The 13035-nt window shown below is 39.7% G+C and overlaps 1 protein-coding gene across 3 annotated transcripts in view; it reads left to right on the forward strand.

The window, feature by feature from the left end:
* Positions 1-13035, forward strand: part of atg5 (ATG5 autophagy related 5 homolog) — a 33793-nt gene that overhangs the window by 6929 nt on the left and 13829 nt on the right. For all 3 annotated transcript variants that reach the window (XM_083893537.1, XM_083893539.1, XM_083893538.1), the window contains exon 7: positions 10518-10635. In XM_083893537.1, the coding sequence (XP_083749663.1) occupies positions 10518-10635 (118 nt within the window). The remainder of the gene's footprint in view (positions 1-10517; positions 10636-13035) is intronic.

Raw genomic sequence — 13035 nt, forward strand, 5'->3', positions numbered from 1 at the left:
TATTAAATTATTCAATGATTTCTTTGTTCTATGGAGCAAAGATACCAGAAAAAAGTCACATTTAAGAAGCTGAAAAATAAAGTCATCGATTAATAATCGAATAATCGTTGCAGCCCTATAAACCACTCTCGTCCACCGGCTAGAGAATGAATTAGCTGAAGTTGTGTTCTCAAATATGCAAATTTGGACCAAGCAGGAAGACTTCTGGAACATGTTCAGATTGACTTTTGTTAATATCTGTCTGAAAGCAAGCTCTGAAGTTGTCACAATAGCATTATGGTTTCACATTTGGATACTGTGGACTGTGGTAGAGGAAAAATGAAAGTTTCCCCAATCTGCCCAGTAGATGGTGCCAGATAGCTGTGTGTAAAAAAAAAAAAAAAAAAAAACCCAGTTAGTGAACTCAAAGCATCACCAAACAGTCTCTTCCTCCGGGCAGGCATTCAACCACTCTCTGAAAAAACACGCCTGTCTTCCTTTCATGCTTTTCTAGTGAAGAATCTGTTGACATACTTATCACAACAATAACAATAACCCAGTTTAGTTTTATTTGTTTGCAAGCCAAAACAATAACTGACAACCGGTCTTCAAGCATCATGAGTAAGTGTCTGAGACCGAGTCACTGTTTGTTATTATTTTTCTTTTATTACTTACGTACTACATATTTGGCTGTCACAGCAATCATGTTAACAGAGCTCAATAGACCCTCAAACCAGTTTTTCTGGTGCCACTGTGCGGAAGTATAGTCATACAATGTTTGTTTTTTTTGATGTTTTGTATTTTATTTTATGCATGCAACAGACGGGGAACAAATCAATACACCAGACAGGGTCATCATACATCAGAGAAATGGTTTAACATTCATATATGTCTTTATATCCAATCCATAGAGACAAATTAAGTAAATTAGGTAAATTCCCATATTGAAGTCTGGTACATTTAGAATCCTGGTACAACTCTTGTGCCTGTTCCAGCACACATACATATAAACAATATTTATCTAACAGAGAGATATAGACATCATATAACATTCATGAAATGTTTAAATGAAAGATTATGGTAAACAGTACTTGTTGTATACTGCTCATGAGCTCACTGGTTTAAAGGGGATGGTGATGGCTGTGGACGCTGTGACCCCACTATGGATGTTCAGTTTGACATCAGGAGGCAGAGGCAGACAAGTGTCCTCATGTTGGCTGTTCCTGCCAAATATCTACAGCTTTACCCTGACTCAGGTGAAAATTCCCTTTTGGAGGATTAAAAAAAGAAATATGAGAGGATGAATAAGCGACTGATTCCCGCCTGGAAAACATTAGCGAGCAGCCATGAGACAGACAGCGGGGGAGCAGTGCCACGCTTTGAGTCGAGTGCTAGGAGGTTCCTACGCAGATCAGGAAAGGCTGGAAAAGTGTGTAGAATTAATTGGACAATTACTCGGGGTATCGAACGGATCAGGAAAAATGCACAGAATGACAAAGAGAATTTGACTCCTGATCTTCTTGGACGCTGAAGAGTCACATCCTGCCTTGTGAAGGAAATAAAAGATTTGGAAAACATCTGGATCATTGCAACAAAAAAACATGTTTACAGTCTGCTTTGAGTCTAGTGTCTAAATGTGCGTGCTAAGCCTTGATCTCAAATCACAACAAACAGGCAGAAAGGCCCCCTCACTGTCACTGAGTTCTGTAGAGGAGTCAAACTTTAGGGCCTGTCAAGACACGTCAGGAGAAATAATGTAAGAAAATTAAACGGTGAACAGAACAGAAAATAGATTTTGCTCCGTTGTGTCACGTCACAGTGTTAAGAACAGGAAGTGTCCTGCCAAACATTTCTCTGTAATCATATCTGGTGGTAATTTCCCACCGTGATGATTTATTATTGGAAGTTTAAAGTTTTGAATAGGACCTGCTGGTCTCCACATATGGCTGCATTTACATTTTGCACAACAACGAGGGTGGAGAAACCGCTGTCTGTCATTGCCAACAAAATAGCAAAAAAAAAAAAAGAGAGCGAGACCTCATAAACGTTTTTGTTTTTACTTTCACATCTTCGGCGTGTAAATAAACCATTTTACACTTCTACAAAAACATTCTTGTGTTCAGTAATAAAACACAAGTCTTTAAAGTGGCCGACTGAAACATGCAGGCCGACCAATATGATCCGCCCTCTCAGACGTGCACTTGTTGCAGCTATAAAACCGCGTAACTGCCAGCGGCTTGAAGAAAACCCTAGTTTTGAGCCCTTTTTCATGGCTGAATTTGCGAGTTTCCACGGCCGTTTATGAGCCGAGTCGGTTTTCGTGACAGTTGGAGCATCAAAGCGTGCTCCAGCCTCACTGTGATTTCCAAACACACTGGAGAAAATAAGCGTAATTCTTGAAAAGTCGGTCCGGTTTTGGCGATGGTGTGGTTTTCATCTGACAAACTGCTAAATATTTACAAGCGGAGAAGAAAGTCTGGGAAGTCTGGAGAGGAGTGGAAACGCCTCATTATGATCTTAAAAATACCTGTAGTGGTATTTTTGTGGGATTTGTTTACCACCTTTCTGATTGTTTGTGGTTCATATCCACTACCGTTCAAAGGTTTTTATTTATTTTTTATTTATCATTTAATCCTTTAATCGAAGAGCTACAAAATACAAATACAAAAGCAACGAATAGAGCTGCAGTCAAACCACTGGAGTTGTGGAAATTATGTTGTGTAGGAACTCTGGTGCCGAAGGAGAGGAAAATCCAGTGTGATGCTGTGACGAGACCTAACACGGTGCGAACAAGCAGATAGTGTAGAAACGGTGCAGAAATTGCCGAAAAGAACAAAGCTGTTTGGTCCTCAGAAGTCAGTGAGGATGACTTAGTAGGAGACACTGCCAAATACAGAGGAACAAACCCCCCCCACACACACGCACGCGCACACACGAACACACACGTACTGTCGTCCTTCAAAGGCAGATTGTGGTCTTTAGTGTAAATAACATGTGCTGTGTTTGATGCAGACAGAATTAATGACAACACTGAGTCCAAATAACAGAGGGCTCATTTCCGTCTGGCCTGTGCTCCGTATGGAGACGAACACACCTCATGGGCATGGACGACACATTTGTATGCTTATGTGTGTGTGCGTGTATGAGTGTGTGTCTGCCTTATATCCTGACGGATGTAAATGGCTTGACCGCCTCTCTTGGCTTGCCATAAATCAGAATAATTCATTCCTTCATCTTGTAAGATTAAATTTGACAACATTTATTTTATGTGTTGCTTGTCTATATAATACTTGTATATCCACAACATATTTGCAACAACTATTTAATTAAGACTCTAATCAACCGATTTATTGATAATTAAAGTCTGTTAGCTGCAGTAATGTTGATACTGCAATGGAGACAATACAAGATGTTATCTTAGTGAAATGAAAAGGTCTCGGAATAAGTTGATCAAGCTGAATTTCCATTAATGGGATGAGCGTGAATGAGCAAAATAGTGACTTGAACATTTTCTTTCTTTCTCTGTATCATACAGTCCTAGTCTCTGTCTAGTCCAGGGGTCTCAAATTGGCGGACCAGGGGCCACATGCGGCCCCCCACTTAATATCATGTTGAAAACATGGCCCACGACCTCATCGTCTTTTAAACACAGTGTGTAGCTGAGGCACAGCTGCCAGCGAGGTGATAGAATATAATATAATATATGTTTGTTAGCAATGTTTTTATAACAGTAATAATAAGTCATAATTGGTCATAATTATCCCATTATTAAATGTATCATTTACAACATTCAATTACATATAAATATGCTTGTTAGGGCCCGAGCCACGAATGGCAGTGGCCGAAACGGCTCCTGGTACGAATTTGCCCACACTATTATTTATGTAATTTAAAATAAATGTCTAAAAAGTAAGTGTTTATTGATACATACATTTTGCATCATAAATAGTATTATTAATAATGCAATATTGTGAACAGTTGTTTTTTTTTCACACTTTTTGTTCTCTAGGCCGGCCCCCTCTTGACCACAATAGATGCGCATTGGCCCCCAGATCATTTGAGTTTGGTCTAGTCCATGTTAGTGTGTTGTTGTTGCTATTATTTCATAATCGAGTAATCATTTGGTCCTTAAACTGTCATTGTTCCTCAAACCTGCAAATGATGATGTACTCAAATGTCTTGTTTTGTCCACAAACCAAAATCATTCCATTGAAATGGTTTCTTTGTTGTATGGCGCAAAGAAACCAAAAAGTAGACTTCAAAAAAAGAAAAAACACAGAAAATATTTGGTGACTAATTTCTTAATCGATAAATAATGAATTCATTTAATAATTGTTTCAGCCCTGGTTGTGATTATTATTGTGTGTGTTAGTGCAGCAGACACACTGCCCCCCCTGTCTCGGGGGCCGGCGACAGAGCTCATTTGACTGCTCCATCTTCCTGCTCCAGCGGTGACACCACTCTGTGATTCAAAGAGCCAGAGGGGAGCTGACTGTCTCGCTCCACGGAAAGTGAAAATTACCGTCCTACCTTTTAAAGACCACTTACGTTGCTGCTCGACAGGTAGACCTCTCTGTTCCCGCTCTGTGACTCACCTCTTATTCACAAGCCGCTGATGCAAGAGCAGTCAGTTCATCCCCGCCCACCTCTGTGTTGTGGTTCTGTGGAAGCAGCCTGTTTCGAAGAATGCGGGTTTATTGCCTTCCAGATATCTTGTAATGGCTGACTGAGAGGAGGGGGAGGCAGTGACTCCGCAGACAATTACAAAACATGGGAATGCTGGAAACAGTTGTGTGTAATCATGCCAGAGGCAACAGGTGATACGGCTATTGTGCTGGGGAAGAATCTTTGGGTCACATTTACAGTAATTAATTCAAATAGAAACTTGATTCAAATTGCAAGGGGCAGTGGTGCCACGCAGCTAACAGAAGCTAACAGGCTAACTAGACTAGATTATTGTGACGTGTTGTTGATAGTTAATCTGAAAGTCATCCCACTGACTGAGAGCCAGGTTTAACTTGATAATGATGTCCATGTGTGTGGTTTAAATGGTAATGGTAGTTGCATCAAAGACTGAATGTAAACTCATCCAAAGAACATTCCAGATATTTTCTATCGTAAAGGGGTAGTTCAGGATTTTTTAATTGGTGTTAAAAGAGGTGGTCGGAGAATGAGTCAGTGAAGTGAAACAATGGCTGTTTCCAAGGACAACAGGTAAAAAAAAGAAGATACAATCTACATGAGCTTGAGTGTATGGTGTCTTCACAGATTAAGATTAAGTTTGTCTCACTTTGTAGGCAACTCATGCCAGCACTGGAGTCTATTGACAAAAACACAGAACACGTGTGTTGGTCTACACTACTCCTGCCTCCATTAGTCATTTCATTTTTCTTTTATTGTGACTTTGGTAAGTCACAACAAACTCACTGATCATGGCAGCAGAAGGCCAACAACTCAAGTGTCCAGCAAGCTGTTACTGTTTTTATCAATGGTTTGAATGTGAGTGGTTGGCCCAACACAACTCTACTTTAGAAATGATGAACTATGACTTTAACTTTAGAGCCATGTACAGTAGTTCAACTGTCACTTTCCTGGAGTTGGACGGAGTGTTGGTTGGGTTTTGGGGTAAAATTGTGTATGAAATCAAAGGGTAAAAAAAACACAGTCGAGAATGTGGATGATGCCAGTGTTCATTTTCTGCTGACACTTGTCACGTGCCAACTCAAGCCTTCTAATAAGCACTTAAACATGGAGATGTTTGAATGGTGAAATACTGTACAACAGGCCAAACTAGCACAATGATCAAATGATGAATAATTTAAGGTTTAATTCAGCATCCCTGGATGGATTTTCTCCTCCTCCTCAGGTGTGCGTTTCATGATCTGAGAAAATGAAGAGGTTGGAATTTTAATTTCAGAATGGACGGCCTCAGAATTCAGTTGAAATGCTTTCTCTGGCCTTTCTTGATTCTCGGAAACTCGCGTTGATTGACAGTGCCGAGCCCTTGGCCCTATGTCCATTGTTTTACCATCAATTAGGAGGATTGAATCCCTTCCATCAATTAGGCAAGGTCTTGAGTTCCGCTGCTCTTTTCACTCGGCGAGAGCAAGCCATCTCTTGTCACCTAATGACACCTCATGCTCTTTGTGTCGCCATGTGCTACTGTGCCAGCTAAGGTGTCACGCCAGCTGAAAAGAAAGTGTCTTCATCGGGGCAGTATCACGCTTCTCTCCCTGGAGAACAATAGCCCCTTCTCTGTATGGTGACCGGCTCAATTATTAATGGCTTGCTATTTAAAAATGCAAAGAAGTCGCTGTCACTTAGCGCACTCTCTCTCCTCTGGCTCTCTGCGATGATCCCGCACGAAACGTCGTGCTTCCTGTCAGTGACTCAGTCTTTCTGCGTAATCCGAGCACCGGCTTCGCGCCTCCACCGCCACCTTCCTCTTGCTTATTCGCGCCTGGAACTGCGGTGTGTAGTTACCGCTCGGTTACTCGATCCCCGTCCTCGACGGTTTCCTTTTCAGAGCTCCATGATTAGATCCTATTGTGTGTCAGACTCTCCGTTTGACACCTCAGGTTGGGTGTCTGCATGTGCCACATTTCCCTCCGATGCCAGAGTTTTTCCTACTGTTTGACGCTGCTCCACTGGCAGAGCAATATTATTTATTTCCAGTGTTTGTTCTGCTTTTTGGAAGTCTTCACCTTGGGCCTGAACTTGCAAAGGTCATTTGATTTGACCTTTTTACTGCATAGTTACATATTTTATTTATTTTTTGAATTATTTTCTGTACATAATGAGCCAGTTGTAACTTGATATAGGGCTGCAGCGATTATTAACTGTTAACTATTTTGATAATTGATTGGATTTGTTTTGTGTTTTTGTGATCATTTAAAAGAGCCTCTAGGAGTTTTCAGCTTTGTAAATGCAAAGATTCTGTGGTTTCCTTGCTCCATATGGAGAAAGTATTCGACAGATGAGACGGTTATGAAAATAATCATTATTACCTGGTGTTTAATTTTGAATGACAATAAAAGCCTGTCAGTCTGAACAACAGTTTTAGAAAGGGATTCAGTTTTATGAAGATACCAGTTGAAATTAAATGCTACAAAACCAAGTCACTTTTACAAGTGACTTTTGCATTCTTTCAAATGTTAGATTAATTGTTTCATTGTCATAGTTATCTGGTGTACTGTTGAAAGTGTTAAATGTTCAAGACACAAAAGCACAGAGCTGAGGTCTTCAGAAGTAAGGTGCTTGATTAAACATAAGTTATCACTTGACAGCAACTCCTGGACGATGCCCAGTGCCTGGCGCTTGCCCCGATGACGTGGGGTCACTTGGTAACTTGAAACACTGAATTTTTAATTTGGCAAACATTGACATTTTGAAAATAACACACCAGAAACGGAGTCAGGAACATGGATTTACAACACCGCGCACATCCAACAGATCTAATCAGTTTGGTAACATTCTGAAGACTGCAACTATCAAATTTACACCGCTGTGTCTACTCAGAAAGTGAAGACAGTTGAGCAACTTGTAGGCAGAGCAGCAGCAGGTCAAGTTCTCCATCTGTGTCGCCACAGGTGGTGTTCAAGTACAGTGTTAAGTTCTAGGCCTCCCGCTTACACAAAGCTGCATCTAAAGGGGAATTCTGATATTTTACAACCTGGGCCCTTTGTTTGTTAATGTGGGTGTGTACGTGAATAGTACAGGCGGCAGTTTAATATTACGGGGGCAATCGAGCGATTATGAGCCATAAGAAGTGCTTGTTTTTGCTAATAAGTGGCTCGTATTGTTATTGTAAGAGTCCAGCGTCTATTCATGAGTATATGTAAAAGATGCCTGACACCTACCTGCCTTACATTTTGTGTTGTTGTCGTCGTCTGGAAAAAGATTTTCTCTCCAACAATATTCGCATTTAAACACCGCCGGGTATCCTCACAACAGTAGTGTTTCAGAGCTAGAACAAAATATCAATATGTCAAGATATCTTCATCCTGACTCATGAGATATCATTATCAATATATAGGTGCTAAATACTGATATTTTCTGATTACTGATATAATTTGCCAATTTGACTCATTAGCATTACTTCTCCTCCCAGTGGTAAACTGGAGATATTGAGCTTTCTCCGAGGCGTGTTGTATCCTTCAGACAAATATAGAGATGTATGATTGTCATGGAATATGTGTATCATGGCAGAATCAGTGTATCATCAATATCTTATCGTGATTTACCCGGTGAGTCTCACCACTACTTGTACTTGTCTGTAGATAATATCAAGACTCGTCATCTTTAGACCCTTGAGTCCATTCATTACCACTGCTGCATGTAGTTTACTAGATGTTTGTGTGGTGTGTGATGGTAATTTCCCACCGTGTTTCCCACACCTCTCACCCATGGAATGCTGTGGCTTTTAAAGTCCATCAGTGGTGACCAGTCATATGGATGTTTGTTTGTTAAGCTGTTTGATTGTGGCTTGATCAGTTTAAGTTCTTTACACACTTTAGCCATTGCTCTAACCTCACAAAGACATTTTAAAAGTGGCATTGTATAAAATTAGTATCTGTCAAGTACCTGATGGTGCAACTTTTATTGGTGGAGATCTCACCCTTCCCTTCTAAGTGTGTTGGACAACTGCAATAGCCTTCAGTATCAAAACTCAAAAGATGTTAAATTTGTCCATTGTGGGCTAATGTGGCTCACAGTATAAAAGGCTCATTCTGGGGTTATGAAAAACAAAAGGTTCATACAATCACATGATTTTACACTTACAAGAAATAAGTATAATTATTTTATCTTTCATCTTTCACTCTGAGCAGATCTCTCCAAACATCACCATGACATCTCACCAACATCTCTGTGAACCTCTAACCTCCCACTGAAGCAATGAAACAGAAAAGGGGGATTTCTTTTTTTAGGGAACAATGGGGAATGTCACGAAACGGTATGATTTAGTCCACTATTCTCTCCATCAGAGAACTTCTCAGAGAGCTAGAGGAGTTTTTAGTCTGGGTAGAAGCTGACTTTTCTGCCAAGTACGTACTAAAGCAGAAGTTAATGACTTCCACATGGATTCTGATCAGTAAAACATGTCAGCGGAGCCTGTAACATCTGTTGAAAATGTTGCACATCGGTGTACTGTACATCCTCTTCCCAGCAGAAGTCACTGCCTTGTTCATTGACATACTGTGTGGCTTCTTCATGTGATCTTTGTTCATCCTCAGAAAATTTCCCTTCATAACTTTGTCGAAATTTGCAGGGATATTTTTCTGCTTTTCCCAGCAGATCCTTGAATTGTACAAATATTAAAATCTTTAAATCCATGGGTCTGGGACTGTGAGAAAATCAGAAATACTGTTCTACTGCATACACCAGGGTAGACCAGAATCTGTAGAAAATGAAACAGATAGCAAAAACTTTTTTTTTAATGCCTTATCTCTTGATCCATCTTTCATTCTCTTATTTCACTTTACCATTGTCTGGAATATTTGTGAGGAAGAGGAGAATGATGAGAGCAAATGATGAGAAACATCTGCCTATTTTAAAGGTAATAATGGGATTGCATTGAGAGCTCAATATTTTCTCAGGTGGTACTTGGTATAACTTGGTTTAATATGTTTGAGAAACACTGGCTTAAATTCATTTTTGATTACTTTTTAGTGCATGAGATGGAAATGTTGGTCTGTATTACGCTACCGTTCAAAAGTTTGTTGACTATATTTTCTATTCATTTTGCAACTCTTTTGATGAATAAAAATGTGACTTTTAATGGAAAACACAAAAAAATGTATACAAAATGTATATAAAACTTCTGAACGGTAGCATATATGCTACTGTTTTTGCAGTCAAAACATTCACACCTGGTTTGCCAAATGTGTCCCTGGCAATTTCGATTATACTCAAAATTGTTTGGAGATCGAATCTAATGTGAGACGTAATAAAATTAACATAATTTTATCGTGATTCAAAACATAACTTAGAGTTTTCCTGTGGAGTTTATATCTCAACCACTAGTTTCAGGTCTTCAGTGAAGCACGGCGCCCATTTTGTAAATTGTGGTTTGACGTGGAGTTAAGTAAACCATGAAGCCCTGCTAGTGTTGTGGTTTGTCTTCAAAATGAGGTTCCCAAACAAATAGGTTTGGGGTGACATGGATTTTCTTCAAGGCTGTGCAAGTTACTGTACCGTGATTAATTCCAGGTAAAGATAGATAATATTGCTTCAACTATGCATGTCTGATGAGTGTCCTCAGCATGTCTTCTTTCCCACTCTCATAATTTAATTCCTCAGAGGTTCTTTTCACACATCAGCTCAATGGGTCATTACCATTTTATTTTCCTTCTAATTTTTACACAATGTTTGGTTATGCCAGTTGGCATCTGCTCTTTTTGAGCGAATTTACTGTCTGTATAATCGACACTTGATGGAGGACCGTACAGGATACACCATGAACAAACCTGGCTTACTCGGCTTTGTATGGTGCATGTTTGCCGTGTTTGTTTATTTATTGTGCTCTAATTCATTTTCAGACGATGAGCGACAGGCCATTCATCCAGAAACTGTTTCGTCCCGTTTCACCCGAGGGCAAAGTTCACACGCTTGGCATCTTGCTGAAAGAAATGTATCCAGCTGCTATACCCAATGAAGGTTCGTCCACGCACACACACACACACACACACACACACACACACACACACACACACACACACACACACACACACACACACACACACACACACACACACACACACACACACACACACACACACACACACTAACATTATTATTGTTACACAGTCATCGATGCAAAAACACTACCAGCAGCAGCCCCAACAGTACAATACAACAAATACAGTATGTGTTTCAGATTTGGCTGTCTTATCAAATATTGTCGTCTTCCTGAAGTGAAAGAAGGAAGGGACTTCCTTTCCTCTCAGGTGTATTTTATTTACACATGACACATCTTAGAGATCCACTCTCTGTGATAACGCACCCACTGGGGGGTAGATGGGGGGGTAAGATGGTGGTGTTTGCCAGAACAAGTGAACAAAGAGTTGTAAAATGGAGGAGGAGGAGGGGGGGATGATGAGCAGATAGCGTGAAGAGCCAAGAAGAAAAGCTACGTAAAAGAGGATGATCCAAGCAGTAAATCAAATATTAAACATCACATTGGGAGTTTGAGAATGATCAGATATCTTTATTCTTGTTTTTTTTTTCACATAAACAACACAAAACCTTGAATAAGAGGCTTGTTACTAGAAGCTTGAAACTTCCACTGCCAAACATGAATTCACTTATGCAAACAAAATAAACCACGACGTCTGTTGTCTCTTGTATCGAAATACAAAGTTGTCACACTTGATTACGTGGATGAATGAAAGAAATTGGATCATGAGATGTTTTTTTTTTTTCTGGACCGACAACATGCACAAAACATGAACATGTACTTATTAAACTCGGTAAATTATTTTAGTTTCTTCAAAATATCCCTTACTAATTTGCAGCAGAAAAAAAAGCCATAAAATCTTAAGATACACCAGGATAAATGATCAGTATCAGCAAAATGCGAAACAGCTGTGAATTTCTTACTTCATGGGGACTGTACACGTCTTACACTGTATAGTAGAAATACTGTACATACCATATGCACTTTAATATATGTACGGAGAGTAGAATTACCATATGAGTCCTGTCTACAGTACACTACAGCACATCAAGAGAGAGAGTGGTTAGGTGGCAGTCTAAACAGGCAGCGTCTGCAGAGGAGGAGAGAGGAAGTAGATAAGGAGACAATAGTGTGTCAGGACAGACGACCCGCAGGAGACTCACCTGCAGCACCGTGACAGCACCATTAACACCCCCCACTCTGTCTGCCTGTCTACGTTCACTCTCATTTTATCACCACAGCGATGGTAACCGTTCACGTTTCTCATATTCCATTTATTATACATTTTAACGATAATACAACTTACACAATTTGTCTTAAATATTAAATATTACAAACCTCTTTTAACTCCATTTACCTTTCGTAATCTAAGGTTTAACATACACTACCGTTCAAAAGTTTGGGGTCACTTAGAAATGTCCTTATCTTTGAAGGAAAAGCACTTTTTTTCAATGAATATAACATTAAATGAATCAGAAATACACTCTATACATTGTTAATGTGGTTAACGACTATTCTAGCTGCAAACGCCTCGTTTTTAATGGAATATGTACATAGGTATATAGAGGCCCATTTCCAGTGTTCTAATGGTACATTGTGTTTGCTAATCCTGTTAGAAGGCTATTGGATGATTAGAAAACCCTTGGAAACCCTTATGCAATGATGTTAGCACAGCTGAAAACAGTTTTGCTGGTTCTTTGACAAAAGCAAGCATTATTTCTAATCTTGTCGCCGATATTTTCTATTCATTTTGCAACTTTTGATGAATAAAAGTCTGACTTTTAATGGAAAACACAAAAAAAATTGTATAGGTGACCCCAAACTTGAACGGTAGTGTAATTCAGAGGGTATCTCGGTAAACAACACGATGCAACGATTCTTCAAGCTAATCTTGTATAAATACATCACAATATCTGTCTAACTGAAGAAAACAAAACCTTGAACGTGAAAAGTTACAAGAGCAGGATTTCTCTATTTATCTACAACGTAGAGAACAAAGGTCATAAAGTCTATGTATTGAACGTGGATGGGGGGCGTCTTTCTTCACCATTGTCCTGCTATAAACTGCGCCAGCGCCACCGAGAGGAGACATGAAGTAGTCTACATCATATATCAAACTCATTCATCAGTTGCAGACTCCTGTATTGTATGGATTTTGCACTGGGCAGTTTATCATATTGTTATTTAAAGAATGCTATCACGATGAGTCTGCAATTTTACACCTGTAATTCTCTGTGGTTGCTAGAGGCATAGAACCATAAGGTTTGAACCAGTTTATGTGCAAAAACATCTAGGAAGCAGAGTCACATTGACATATTACAGTATGTTAACTGTAACCACAATAAAAGCTAACACCAAAGTAGCGTAATGGGTGTTTGTAG

This window comes from Microchirus variegatus (genome assembly GCF_963457635.1).
Source record: "Microchirus variegatus genome assembly, chromosome: 1".
Lineage (NCBI taxonomy): Eukaryota > Metazoa > Chordata > Actinopteri > Pleuronectiformes > Soleidae > Microchirus > Microchirus variegatus.